General features: G+C 39.6%; 1 protein-coding gene across 1 annotated transcript in view; it reads left to right on the forward strand.

Annotated features, from left to right (window-relative positions):
• Window positions 1-12,711, forward strand: part of L (zinc finger protein Lobe) — a 108,927-nt gene that overhangs the window by 28,271 nt on the left and 67,945 nt on the right. Inside the window, exon 4 of the mRNA XM_017903847.1 lies at window positions 10,169-10,240. Within this exon, the coding sequence (XP_017759336.1) occupies window positions 10,169-10,240 (72 nt within the window). The remainder of the gene's footprint in view (window positions 1-10,168; window positions 10,241-12,711) is intronic.

Raw genomic sequence — 12,711 nt, forward strand, 5'->3', positions numbered from 1 at the left:
CGAAAGGAAGAACGGGTGCTTGACACCTACACTGGTGTTTGTACTTTCTCGCATTATGGGTTTAATTTCCATAAATTTAGGGGAGCCGAAAGAGTAGGAATTATTTGGGGATTGTAACTTCTGTGTCACGGCTTGATTTCCTAGTTTCGAGTGATGTTCATGAAGCACGTTAGAGGTGGAGACTAAGAAATTGCGTTCTGGTGTCGATGACGTTCCGGAATACGGTATTAAGCTGATATCGAAATGTGACGAAGCTAGAACAGGGTACCTTGGGACTGGAGGGCCAGCACCAACATAACTTTCGCGTGAACATATACGTATCAGGTGCTGTACTAACTTTATGCTAATCTTTCTCTCCTTGGGCTGTAACACTACTTCGAGTGAGCTGCATGCTGGATAGGAGTCTTTCGAGTCTTTTCATCGTATTACTCTCCATACGATAACGATTAAGAAGGCTGAAGAATTTCTTTTGACAGAGTCTAGTCTATAACGCTGTAATAGCATATGTCAATATTACATTTCTTCAAATTTTCTGCAGATTAATACGCCAAGCTGTGATATTTATCCGTCACATTGTAAAATATTAATAAGAAGAGATAATTATGGAAGGTATTTTGATGTAAGACATGAATTATTCAGTCCAGGCCTAATTCTTCATGCAGGAATGAACTGGCACATCTATCATTAGCTTGCAAATTTGCTTGTGTCCCAATAATTATTATTTAAAATTAAGAAAAATTTTCTGGGGCAGAAGAGGGTTATGGATGAGAAAGATCAAGAACCCTCGACCTAGGATAATATCCAACGTGACTAACATCGTATAAACCAATAAGGCTACTGGATTTTCCAAAATTTATTATCGAGAACTTAATTTTATTTATAAAATACCTAATATACCCGATCGAGCCCCCTGATAGTAATTTATATCCACTTCGAAGATCGTAATTTGACAGAACACGCGTAGCCAAATGATCACCCAGTCAATTACACAAATTTCGCCACTGTTGGGTTTGTTTGCTTTAAACAAACAGGAAACGTTCGTAGTGTTATTGAATCCACGGTGCAATTCGATTTCGCGAAAAATCACCCTAGCACAGCGCACCCTACGCTGCGGCGGAAGGGGTGACCGGGGTGAGGGCGCGCGCACCACCCTACAGAGCACCCTACAGTGCGCCCTACAGTGCACCCTGCAGTGCACCCTTTCGATGGTCGAGCGCACGTCGGAAGGCACCGGTCGGCGCAATAATTTCTAGATCGCAGTCACGCTAATTCCTCGACTAATTGGCTACGTCAGGCCAACGCAAGGGTGGATCAGGGCCGAGCTTATAGCGTCGCGACGTCATGTTTACGATACGCAGGTGTGTGCGCCGCTTTATGGTTCATCTCGCCTCGTGAACTATGACCTCGATCGATACCCGCAACATGTTCGACCATTCCTAATTCCTCAACGATTCATCGAACATCCTTTTTTCCCAAATACTCTTACCTCACACGCCTGTCGACACATTTTTTCGAGGATTGATCCGAAAGTTCGACGATTGTCAGAAAATTTGAGCAAATTCGAGCGAGGTATACGGTTTTGTGTTTTATTTAAGGATGGTACAGGGTGGTCTCGGCCAGACTCTTAGCGAAAGTTTCAAGTATTACTTGAAATAAGTTTCCCTTGCTTGGAACCTAGATAGGTTCCCTGGAACTTGTGGAAAACCGTGAAAGATTTGATACAGCCGGAGGAATTTGAAGATGAAACTTTCGGGGTTCGATGTTGGGGCTGAATATTTATCAGCACTCTCGTTTGAAACAATTTCTAGTGGATTTTTAGCTTTTCGCATTAAATAAGCTCCACTTCTGAGAAGCTCTTTAATTTTGAGACCGTGGAGACACAGAAAAGCCTATCTTCGTATCTGTCGAATAGAATTATTCCAGTTTGGTTAGGTTTCTTACCCCACATACGTGTCTCCCGCAGTACTATACTTTTCCTGTCACCACAAAAACGAAACACGTCGAGAAATCCTTCGTGATCCCCAAATCGACCAGTTCTAGACCCGAAACAATTCCTCGAGGATTTTTAACTCTTCGCGTTAAACGAGCCGCACTTCATCGAGAGTCTGAGAGCCATCTTCACCCGCGCAAAATAGAATTCTTGCGATTCTTCCTACTTCATTGTACCCTGTGACACTCCAGAAGACACGTCTCGCGCAGTGCTACGCTCACCGTACCACGATCAAAAGGAAACGCGTTGAGAAATCCTCCTCTAGCCTCAAATCGACCGGTTCCAGAGCTCACCTGGCGCCCAAGCTTCCACCTTGGTAAGGATCACCTTGATCCGTTCATTTTTGACGCAAGGAGGGAAAGAAACGGTTCGGGTCTACGGAGACGTCCCAGCAGGGACATCCGGCCAAATTAATTCCTACGGAAGCCACCGGTATCTATATCTATATAGACACCTACACACACGCACACGCGCACTCGTCTCCCCTAATATACACACAGAGGCCGTCTCGCTGCACACAGACAGCGAAAACAGGCGATCCTTGTGCGGTGGCGAAGTACAAGGAACAGCCATCTTTCTCAGAAAGAAATTAAACTTTTCCCTAAGGTATACTTTCTCTTCTTCTCTCCTTCGTCCTCCGGTGGCCTAGCCTCCGCTCTCCTTCTCCCTCTTGCTCGCTGTTAAGGTAGGAAGGTCGAAGGACACCGGCACAGGACATCCTCGTAGGATGCCGAAGGGTGGCTCTGGCTAGCCTATTGCTATTGTTTGCCCCGTTCCCGAGGGAACTGGCCTACCCTTAACAGTGCCATGTGCCGTTGACACTGTACCGGGTGTCTCCAGGATATTGGCGGATTTCTACGAATTCCCGGTCAATCTGCCTCCTGTTCTCGAGGATACCGCGATTTCATCCGGTACCTGTAACCTAGGAGCTTTTGTTCCTCTTACTTCACCGCTTCCTCATTCGACTATGTGAAAAATGAAGGAGATTTCATGGTATCTGTTCGGATTCTCGAGTAACTCGGTGTTTGGTCCGGATTGTTCCTCTTAGTCGATCGTTTCTTGATTGGAATATTTATTATAGAAGAGTAGAGGAGACTTGGAGGTTGTTCGGTTCCTGGGGCAACTCGGTGTCGTTGGAGACTAGGGTTTAGAAATAGGCGGATCCATGGTGGCAGAAGGTTCTTATTGGACGAGTTGGAAAATTACAATCGGCCGGAAAATGACCAACAGTCTTCCTCCACGGGATTGTGAGGATGTCACCGGTGGCGTTAATTAAAATCGCATCAACCGTAGAACGGCTGGAGGGCTTAATTGAATTGCCCGCTGCAAGATCCGTGTTTTTGGTGGAATCATCGCGAGAGCAGGAAGCGACACCTTGGACGGAGGGCTGGGTAATGATCGTAATGGGGTTGGGCTAATTTTGGCTGCCAGTTTTGGATCGTGATTGATCGTAATTACCGATGTCACTGTGGTTAGTATTGATATGTACGCACTGATAATGATCCTGACTGTTCCTGTACTCTTTCTTCTTGGTACATTGCAGACTGGGCATTTTATTATTATAGCAATCGTACCTGGTAGCCAACTGTTTTATAGATATCTCGTTGTTCGTCAGCAATGTGCTAATTTTTCTTTCTGGTTCGATGCAGTTATTTTTAAAAGATATTCAGGCATTTCCTCTAAAACTTTGGGTGGTCGTGCACTCTTCGTTCATACGGTAATCTCAAGCAGTCGGCCCAAACACTCTTCTCCCACACTTGTAACACTTTAGAGTAAGAACTCTTCTTTCTCACACTCATCGTTCTGACCCAGACACTCCTGACTCACTCCATATAAATTCTATTTTTCTCACAATGGGACTTTGGAAACTTTCATCGACGTAACTTTGTGGATCTATGTAGAAAAATTTTCATACGAAAGATCTCCAAAAATTATTCTTTATTTTAATTTTTGAACTTGGAGATCATTCGGTGAACAAGTTGGTCAATTTTAGTTCCCAAATATTTCATGTTGCAACGCATCATTGGTATTTAATTCTTGGGAAACCGAATGATCACATCGGTGTCGAATTTAAGATACTTTTTATAGAAAAATTCACGAGCTCTCGTTCCTCGATGAAATTTACGAAGTGTTATGACCGATTCACAAAGGAAGCGATAATCGTCCAGAAATTCCACGATTCGTGGCCATTTGCTTTCGATTATCCGGAGATCGATGGCTCGATTATAAAATAGACACTCGAAATCACCCACAGGATCAGCGAGTCAGGGTCATTAATAAAATATCTCGTTTCGAATAATCATAGCTCTCGACGAAGATTAATAAAACGAGCTAACCAGACTTAAGTAATTCGAATTTAATGTCTGTCACGAGACGTCCGGGCAATTAAACTCTCTGACAAGGCTCGAATGAAAGGCACGAAACTGTCTCGCGATATCATAAACCGTACCTCTAATCGTGAATTCTAATTTATTATATCTGTTTAATTATATTACCGAGATAGCGGTCGCGGGTTCGTGCAGCCGTTTCAGTAGTTTCCATCTTGTGGATTAAGTCGGGAATGCGGTTGAAAACAAACTCGATGAACGATTATGTTGATATTAGCTTTCCTAAATAATTTATATAATTTTCTTAGCAGATACGATTAACTGTCTCAGTAGATCTTAAGATCCTTTAGATCCTTTAGATCTCGATTTAGGGGTCCTTTAGATCTTTACTTGAAAATGATTTACTTGAAATAGTACATTCTTTGCACTTATGAATCATTTCTTCATTCAAAGGGGTGAAACAGCTTTTGATCGACAGAAGACTGAAATTTTCCATTCTTCAAATTGTCGATAATGAGCTCTGTGTTTATCAGTATTGAGTATACTACAGATAGAGAGGAGAAAAGTATATATTTCAGTGGAAGTACCAATTAGGAAGTTACGTAATTTCTTAAATAATTGGGAGAGACAAATGGTCATACCTTAATTAACCCAAGTGTTTCAAAAGTTTGATCAAAGTAATTTGAGAGAAACTACCATAACTATAACTGTCATTATTACTACTGTCATTGCTTCTAGTGTCATCGTCGTCGCCATTGCTTTTATATTCGGTATTACTATCATCATTATGATCATTGCAGTCATCTTCAATATTAGGATTGCTATCATTCGTTGATGTGATGTCATTATTATTACTGCAGCTGTTACCTTCTATATTTCTAGTATCACCATGACTGTACCACTATCATCATTATCATGACCACTGTTTTAAATCCCTAAGATTTATCTTAAATTTAAATACCTCACAGACTGGGGTATTTAAAATTTAAATACCCCATGCATAGACTATAATTTCTTATTTCTTCGATAAAATTCCCTTTCTTTAAAACAAATTACAAACCAACACCTGTGAAATTACTTTAAATATAAAAAGTCAAATTGGACATTGCTCTAAAATATAAAAAAGAAATTAGAGTAGTTCACAGGTTCAAACTCTAGAAACATCGAAATTGTATTGTACTGGATGTATACATTCAATTCTGCTCGATACGAGTCTCAAACAAGTCATCGAAAGCGACCATAATCAACGAAAGGCGACCCAGAGAAACGCGTTTGAAATTGAACTTATGAACCTTTCGGATGCTGCGGCTACATAATAATTTAGGCGCCTCGCGCCGCGACGAAAGAATATTCGGCGCGCGCGCGCGCGCGCGATCACGAAATCCAATTTAGGTCGAATGAGAACCGGCGGGATGAGAGCCACTGGCGCGTTCCCGCGGGACCACTGGGAGCAGTGGGAAGCCTCTGTGCCCGTGCTGGGGCTATTGCCGGCTACGCCACGGAGGGGGACTCCCCAAGGAGGTAATTACCCTCCCTACGTTCGCCCAGCCACCCACAAGCCATCGCAACTTCAACTCCTGCCGGAGTTACATGCTAATACAAAACCAAAACCGGTTCCCAACAGCTTCGAGCGCCGCCGAAATTTATACGCGCTCGCGCAAAGACAATCGTAACTATGTGGGTCGGCCCGGCTTACGTTGCCCCTTTTTGCGGCTGAAAAACCATCCCTCCGGTGTCAACAGACTTGGATCCTCGTTTTTACCCATTATTTTTACCTGCTTCTCGGGAACCGCGAGGTGTGGCCAATGGTGGGCGTCGGGAAGTAAAAAGCGAACTTTTTGGCATTGGACGATTTAATGGAATGAAAGAAGCGGTTTGGAAATGCGGGAAATTAGGGAAATTTGAGGTTACAATGCCAGTGCTTTTAATGCTGGTTTTGTTTGAATTAATTTCGGTAACCGTTCGCATTCTGCGAATTTTTTTGTTCTATTGTATAAGCGACATTCTGTGAGTAACATTCTGCTGAATAACAAATTGCTGTGTCTCTATGGAGTGCCTAGTTTGATGGATTTTTCGAATTTTTCAGAAGTCACTGGTGACGTAATTATGTAGGTTAGGTTAACAAGTTCTTAGAAATTTCAAAATTGTTTCAAAATATTTTTTAAAATCGATTAAATATTCTCTGTTCCTCTTGATAAGTATTATAAACTTTTAAAATGTTGTATTTTCTTTAACACACGGTATCGGAGATCTTTTTTTCAAAATTTTCAGACATTGATATTGAAAATCTGGCGAGAAATTTTTGCTACATTTTGTAAGATGAAATTTGTTGAAAAATTGAAAGTAACGAGATGGAAGTTGGTCGATTTAGATTGTTTAGAAAGGACGTTGGGATGCACGGTCGATGGAGTTGATTTGGTACTCGTAGTCACTTAAGGCGGTTGTTCATGGGATTTAGGGGTGCGATAATTTCGGTCGTCGACTTGGGGTGCGTTACACTTTCTTGGAGGATTGAGTTAGCTGTGATTGAGTTAGTTGAATATCGACTTAAAAAGATCTCTTGAAAAATCTTCCTTCCCGAAGAAAACCAAAATATTAAACAATCTTCTAGGCGATTCGAAAATTAAGTTAGTATCTGGATTAGGTTAAGTATGGGTACGATATGTTATGGATGTAGGGATGAGTGTATCAACAAAATCTGTAAAACCAAGTTCACTTTTCTAGGCTGCAGAGACTGAAAATAAATTTTATATATATATATAACAATCTTCAAAATAAAATCCCGTTTTTAATGAAAAAAAATTAAAGTCGGTCTTAAAAATGAACAATTTTTGTTTACCCTTGAAAATGAAATTAAAAAACCAATTGCAGTAAATATAAATCATCCTTTTTTCCCCTAACGTGGTCAATTGAAATCTCTGGAATTAAATTTTTTAAACGACATCGATAAAACAGGATACTAAAAGGACAATAAAAGCCCGCCAGTGATTAAAAAAAAAATTAAAACTAGGTTGAAAAATTAGCTATTTTCGAAAATTAAATAATAAATCATCCTTTTCTTCATCGCGAACAATCGAAAATCAGAAAGTCTCGTTCGATCGAATAATCCGCCTGGATCAGCGAGCGTAACGCGTTATAACGTAATGAGAAATCTAAAATTCCAGCAAGTGAAATGTTTTTTTTTTCTCCTGCCCGACCATTCACGTAGTATATTTCGGTGGCAACGACAAACTGATTACCAACAGCGTCCCAAGCGCGGCCTTGGAACTCCCAAAAGTCATACTCGTAAAAAAAGACTATTGTACACCGCGGACTTCCGGGTTATTTATACGAGTTATCTCTTCTCTGAAACCACGAACTGCGTTGCTGTAACGTTCCGCGCCGCCATGACTTATGAGCGATGATAATTCCACAAGCTTGAATGCGCACCTTCTCTTGGCCACTTGCTCCTGCAATTCTCCTTTGTTCGCCTTATCAATGAATTATTCCTTCGTTCGAATAAACAATTAACGTTCGAACAAACCAGCCTGCTGGATGGAAACACGAACGAAAGAGAATTCCGTGCGGAATTCGTTTCTATTATACTCGCGGTTCTTAAATAATTCTGCAAGACCAAGAAGTATATAATTTAGGTCCGACGATGACTATTCTGCGCTCTAAATTATTCTACGATCTTCCTGTACTGACCAGAGAATTAAATCAGGATTTTTAGCTACAAATTTGAGGTATAGACAGGGGTCTATGCTTCAGGAGGCATTTCTGGGGCTGACATATTTTAATATTTCTACTTGATTCGTACACTATGAAAGGTGGGGATAATTACTATACTCGTGATTAAATAAAATAGGCGACGAAATTTCTAATTAAATCGTTTTCTTGGACCCACAATGGTGGCCATGAAACTCACCCTTAGAAGCAACTGCGCCCTTCTATATAAAACTTTAAGCACCAATCAAATGTCTCACCGCCAAAATTTGAAAAAATTCCGAAAATCGAGTTAATCAGTTTATATGCTATAATATTCACTTCCAACTGAACCATCCAATGCCTTCATCTTTTCCATAAAACACACAAATACAATATATTCCTCAATCTCTTCTAAACACGTCTCCAAACTCTATTCCAATAATTCTAAGATAACCATAACGTTAACTGGTATGAAATATATTTAAATCTCAAAGGTTTGGAGAGATTTTTCCCAAAATTCAGTCGCTATTTTGTCTTACAGAGTCCAGCTGCATCGAGGATTCCAATTTACAATTAACAAAAATTCATGGTGTGGAAGATTCGGAGCATGATCGATACGCGTGTAATAAAAAGTAGCCGATCGAGAATACAGAGAGGAAGGGGTGGCGGTATCGGTGGTTGTTTCGTACAAGTTACGCTTAAAGTTGCGCATACTCCGGTGGGAAATTTGAATTTTGGCCAGTTTTCCTCGACCAGCTGGCCCAAGGTGGTTCGGTCTCCTATGCGCAGGAATGGGCTATGGGAGCCAATATCACCGGGGTATGGCTCCCATGGGACCGTCGCGGCTCTTTTCCACCCTTTCTCGTATTATACCCATCCGTGTAGCAGAAAGGGTCGAGCACGCTTACCGTGGCATCCGTGTATCTAAGTTGGTTCTGCTCGATCGTCCGAAATCCCATGAAATTTCAATGTGGTCCCCTATTAGGCTCCGTGTTGGCTAGAATTACGCCACTGGATTTGGGGGCTCGAAAAACTGGGGTATGAATCGGTGAAATTGATCGAGTTCGACTTCCATGTAGAGATTCTTGGAGTGTACGAGATTTTCGAGTCTGTGCTGTTGCTGATGGGTTCGTAGGATATTAAATAATCGCGTAATTGTGTCGGATGGGGGCTGAAATGGTTTCGCGATTTGGTAATCGAGGGATGATCGCGGGGCGCGTTATCGGAAGGGGAAGATCGAGAATGGAGGAAAATTCAACGTGTTGGGCCTGTTCTTGCATGCTGTTTTTATGCATATCGCAGCAGCAGAGTGGAATTGCCCGTGAGTGGAACGTTGCGAAAAGTGCAGCGACCGATGCATCGAATAATATGGGGCTCCATGTGAAAAAGGAGGAATTAAATTGCACTCTCCAGTCGCATCGATGCGGAAAAGTGCAATCGCAGCTTTTGCGTACGGGATAATAACGACTTGAATCCTGCGTTATGTATCGAATGTCTGTTTCTTTTAAGCTATTAATAGGAAAATGCTCAAATTTGATAGAATAATAATTTAAAAACGTTTCATAGCCAGTGAAAAAAAAATATAATATTACCATAAGCTTTGAACTATTAAATCTGGTAAAATACTGACTCGAAGCTTCTCTTCCTCAGTCACTAAATTAAAAAAATAAAATAAAAATTATTTCATGTGATATTAAAAAATTTATTTATGTGCACCTATTTATCTTCATCATACTACCCTATATTATAAAATATGGTAAAACAGTACTTTAAAACTTCCCTCTTATAGTCATCAAAAGAAAAGAGAATATTGTAATTTTTAATAATTTTAAAAAATATTCTTTTATATTTAGGTTAACCAAAATCTATAAATTTTTGTCATCTTAAGGGTAGTTGCATAATTCTAATTAACCTGTCATAATGTTCACTGCATTAAAGATATTGCTTCAGTGCAAAAATCTGATAATATACTTATTGGCTGACCTAATATTTATTTCCACCATACTACCCTTATTAATTATAATCCTCCACCTCTAATACATCTAAAAACCTATTATTTCAATATCAAACCCACTCTGTTAGTTTTCATACCAACAAAATTTGTATATACCAATTCAACTATTTATTTATTACCACCGACTAATTAAAAAATATTCTGTTTCAGAGTACCTGCAAGACGGGAGGCCGTCGTCTGTCCAAGGACTAGACCTGGAGAACCAGAACAGCCTCGACAGCGGTGAGTTTTAAGCATTCGCATAATTATTTCTGATTCCGTGAAGCGGTTCGTGGCCACGCTTTGCGCGAAATTTTAGCTCGATCAGCACTCGATGAAAAACGAGTTGAAAGAGGGTAACGTAGAGATTCTTAAGCAGTCTCGTGACCCATAAAAATCTCGGAGATCCCGAGAAGATCCTAACAAGCAGCGAGCTACGGCGATAAAGAGGGTTGTCTCCCTTTCTGTTTCTCGCTTTCGTTGTTCCCGGCTACGGGGGTGAATTTTTCAGACGGACATCGGCTCGTAGGGAGAAAGAACGCTGGGGATGTTAGGAGGGGAAATTAGGGTTAAGCTGGTGAAACGATGAAACGAAATGGGCTGTCGTAAATTTGTCGGAATTCCTATTTGTCTCTGTTAATCGAGGTGTTGCGGATTTTTTTTCGCGAATTACGACTTTGTATCTTCGTATTCGATTTTTGGTACGATTTTTTGACGCGTTTGTTTATGATTCTGGAACTTGTATTTTTATTTAGGACATCGCGATATCGATGAAGTAAAATAAGTTATAAAATTTGTTGGAATTTATTTCTGTCTCTGTTAATAATTCCGCGGATCTTTTGCAAGTTCTGGCTTTATGATTTTGTAATTTTTATTTAGGATATTGAGATATTGATGAAGTAATATAAATTATAAATTTATTGGAATTTATATTCGTCTCTGTTTATAATATTGCAGATTTTTTGGGATTATGATTTTGCAATATAGTGTTCGATTTTTAGTGCAATTTTTTAATTGGAATAAATTTATTGGAATTTTTATTGATTTCTGATAATAGTGATATTGCAAATTCTGTAGAAATTGTGAGCTGTAATACTACTTGATTTTTGCTAAAACTTTTTAGCGCGTTGTTTTAAAATGTGGTGACATTTGCCTTTGGGATGTTGCAATCTTTATGAAACGAAATGGGTTGTCGTAAATTTATAGGAATTTGCATTTCCCTCTTTAATCGCAGGGTTTTTAGAAATTACAGATTTCCACAATGTCACCGATGCTTTAAAATCTGCAAATCAGTAATTCAGTATCCGATTTTCACCAAAATTTTTGTATAATTTACTTCGTGATTTTGAAACGCAATATTGCAATTTCTCAGTGTCGATTTAAAGATCCCAGATTCAAAATTATTAGCTCGCTGATATTTAATTTGGCCAGCTTGAAATTTACTACCTTTCAGCTTCGCCATTTTGTACAATAATTTTCTATCATTTGACTTACGTATATCGACATTTTCCGTGATCGATTTCCAATTTCCAACTGCGGGAATCTTTAATTGTTTCATCATCTGAATCCTGGACTTGGTAATATTTTACCTTGAACTTCCACTCGTATTCAAGCGTGATTCAATGTCAGTTCGTAATATCAATCAGTCGTTGCGAAGTTCCGACGCGATCTTTTACCAGAAGGTGCAAGGTTTTTATCATGCTCCGGGGATTATCCGAAAATTTCCTGCGGATTTGGTTTATACGGCCACGAGTTTCCACGAATTCGACGTGCATACGCTTACGTAATTCGATTACCAGGGAGTAACAGAGGACCCAGTTCGGTTTGACTCGGTTTTACTCGACCAATCTCCCAAGTCCATTACTAGCTGCAGGAATATTGTCACAGACACAATTAACTATTTCGTCTGATTGATCTGGAACAGTGATTTGTAAACGGGAGTACGTGCGTTCCCTCGAGTGTCGGGTGTCGTACCTGGAATTCGAATTGCTTTATTTGCTACGAGACCAGAAAAAAAAAAAAATTAAATTTTATCTCTCATACGACAAAGGGATTAAATTTGGGATACAACGCACAGTTCTCCTTCGAGGAAATAGTTAAATAATTAAATATTTTTACTGGGTACTGGATTAAAAAGCTTTCTAAATAAAAAAAGGGACAATGAAAGGGAAGAAAAGAAAAGGTACAAGGTAAGGGTGCATCAACGTCAAATTAAAGAAACAAAAACCTCCATAATGAAGCAAATAAAATGCCTTTCAGCCCGTGAAAACACTTTGCCAAATAAAAAAGGGAGTAGCCGTAAAAAGGAAAATATAACAGGTAAAAGAATCTCATCGTCAAATTGAAGAAATGAAAACCCTCATAATGATATAATTAAAGTACCTTTTACTCAAATAACCTCGCAACACCTCATCAAATGAGAAAGGTAAATGGTAAAAAAGTGCCAACATCAAATTAAGAAAACGAAGACCCTTATAATATCATAAAATAATCACAATACCTTCTGTCCAAATAAACTCAATTACTACTCCGTATTAGTACAAAAGCATCTCATTAAATGAAAAAGGCAAATGGCAAAAAAGTGCCAAATAAATAATTAAAATATTACTTTATTTTATCCAAATAACTCACTCAGTAGTCAATACTAAAATAAAGTCACCCCTCATCAAATAAAAAGGGAAAAAGGTAAAAAATGCCAAAACAAATTAAAGAAA

Source organism: Eufriesea mexicana, unplaced genomic scaffold, assembly GCF_001483705.2.
Source record: "Eufriesea mexicana isolate 0111107269 unplaced genomic scaffold, ASM148370v2 scaffold2551, whole genome shotgun sequence".
Taxonomy (NCBI): Eukaryota; Metazoa; Arthropoda; class Insecta; order Hymenoptera; family Apidae; genus Eufriesea; species Eufriesea mexicana.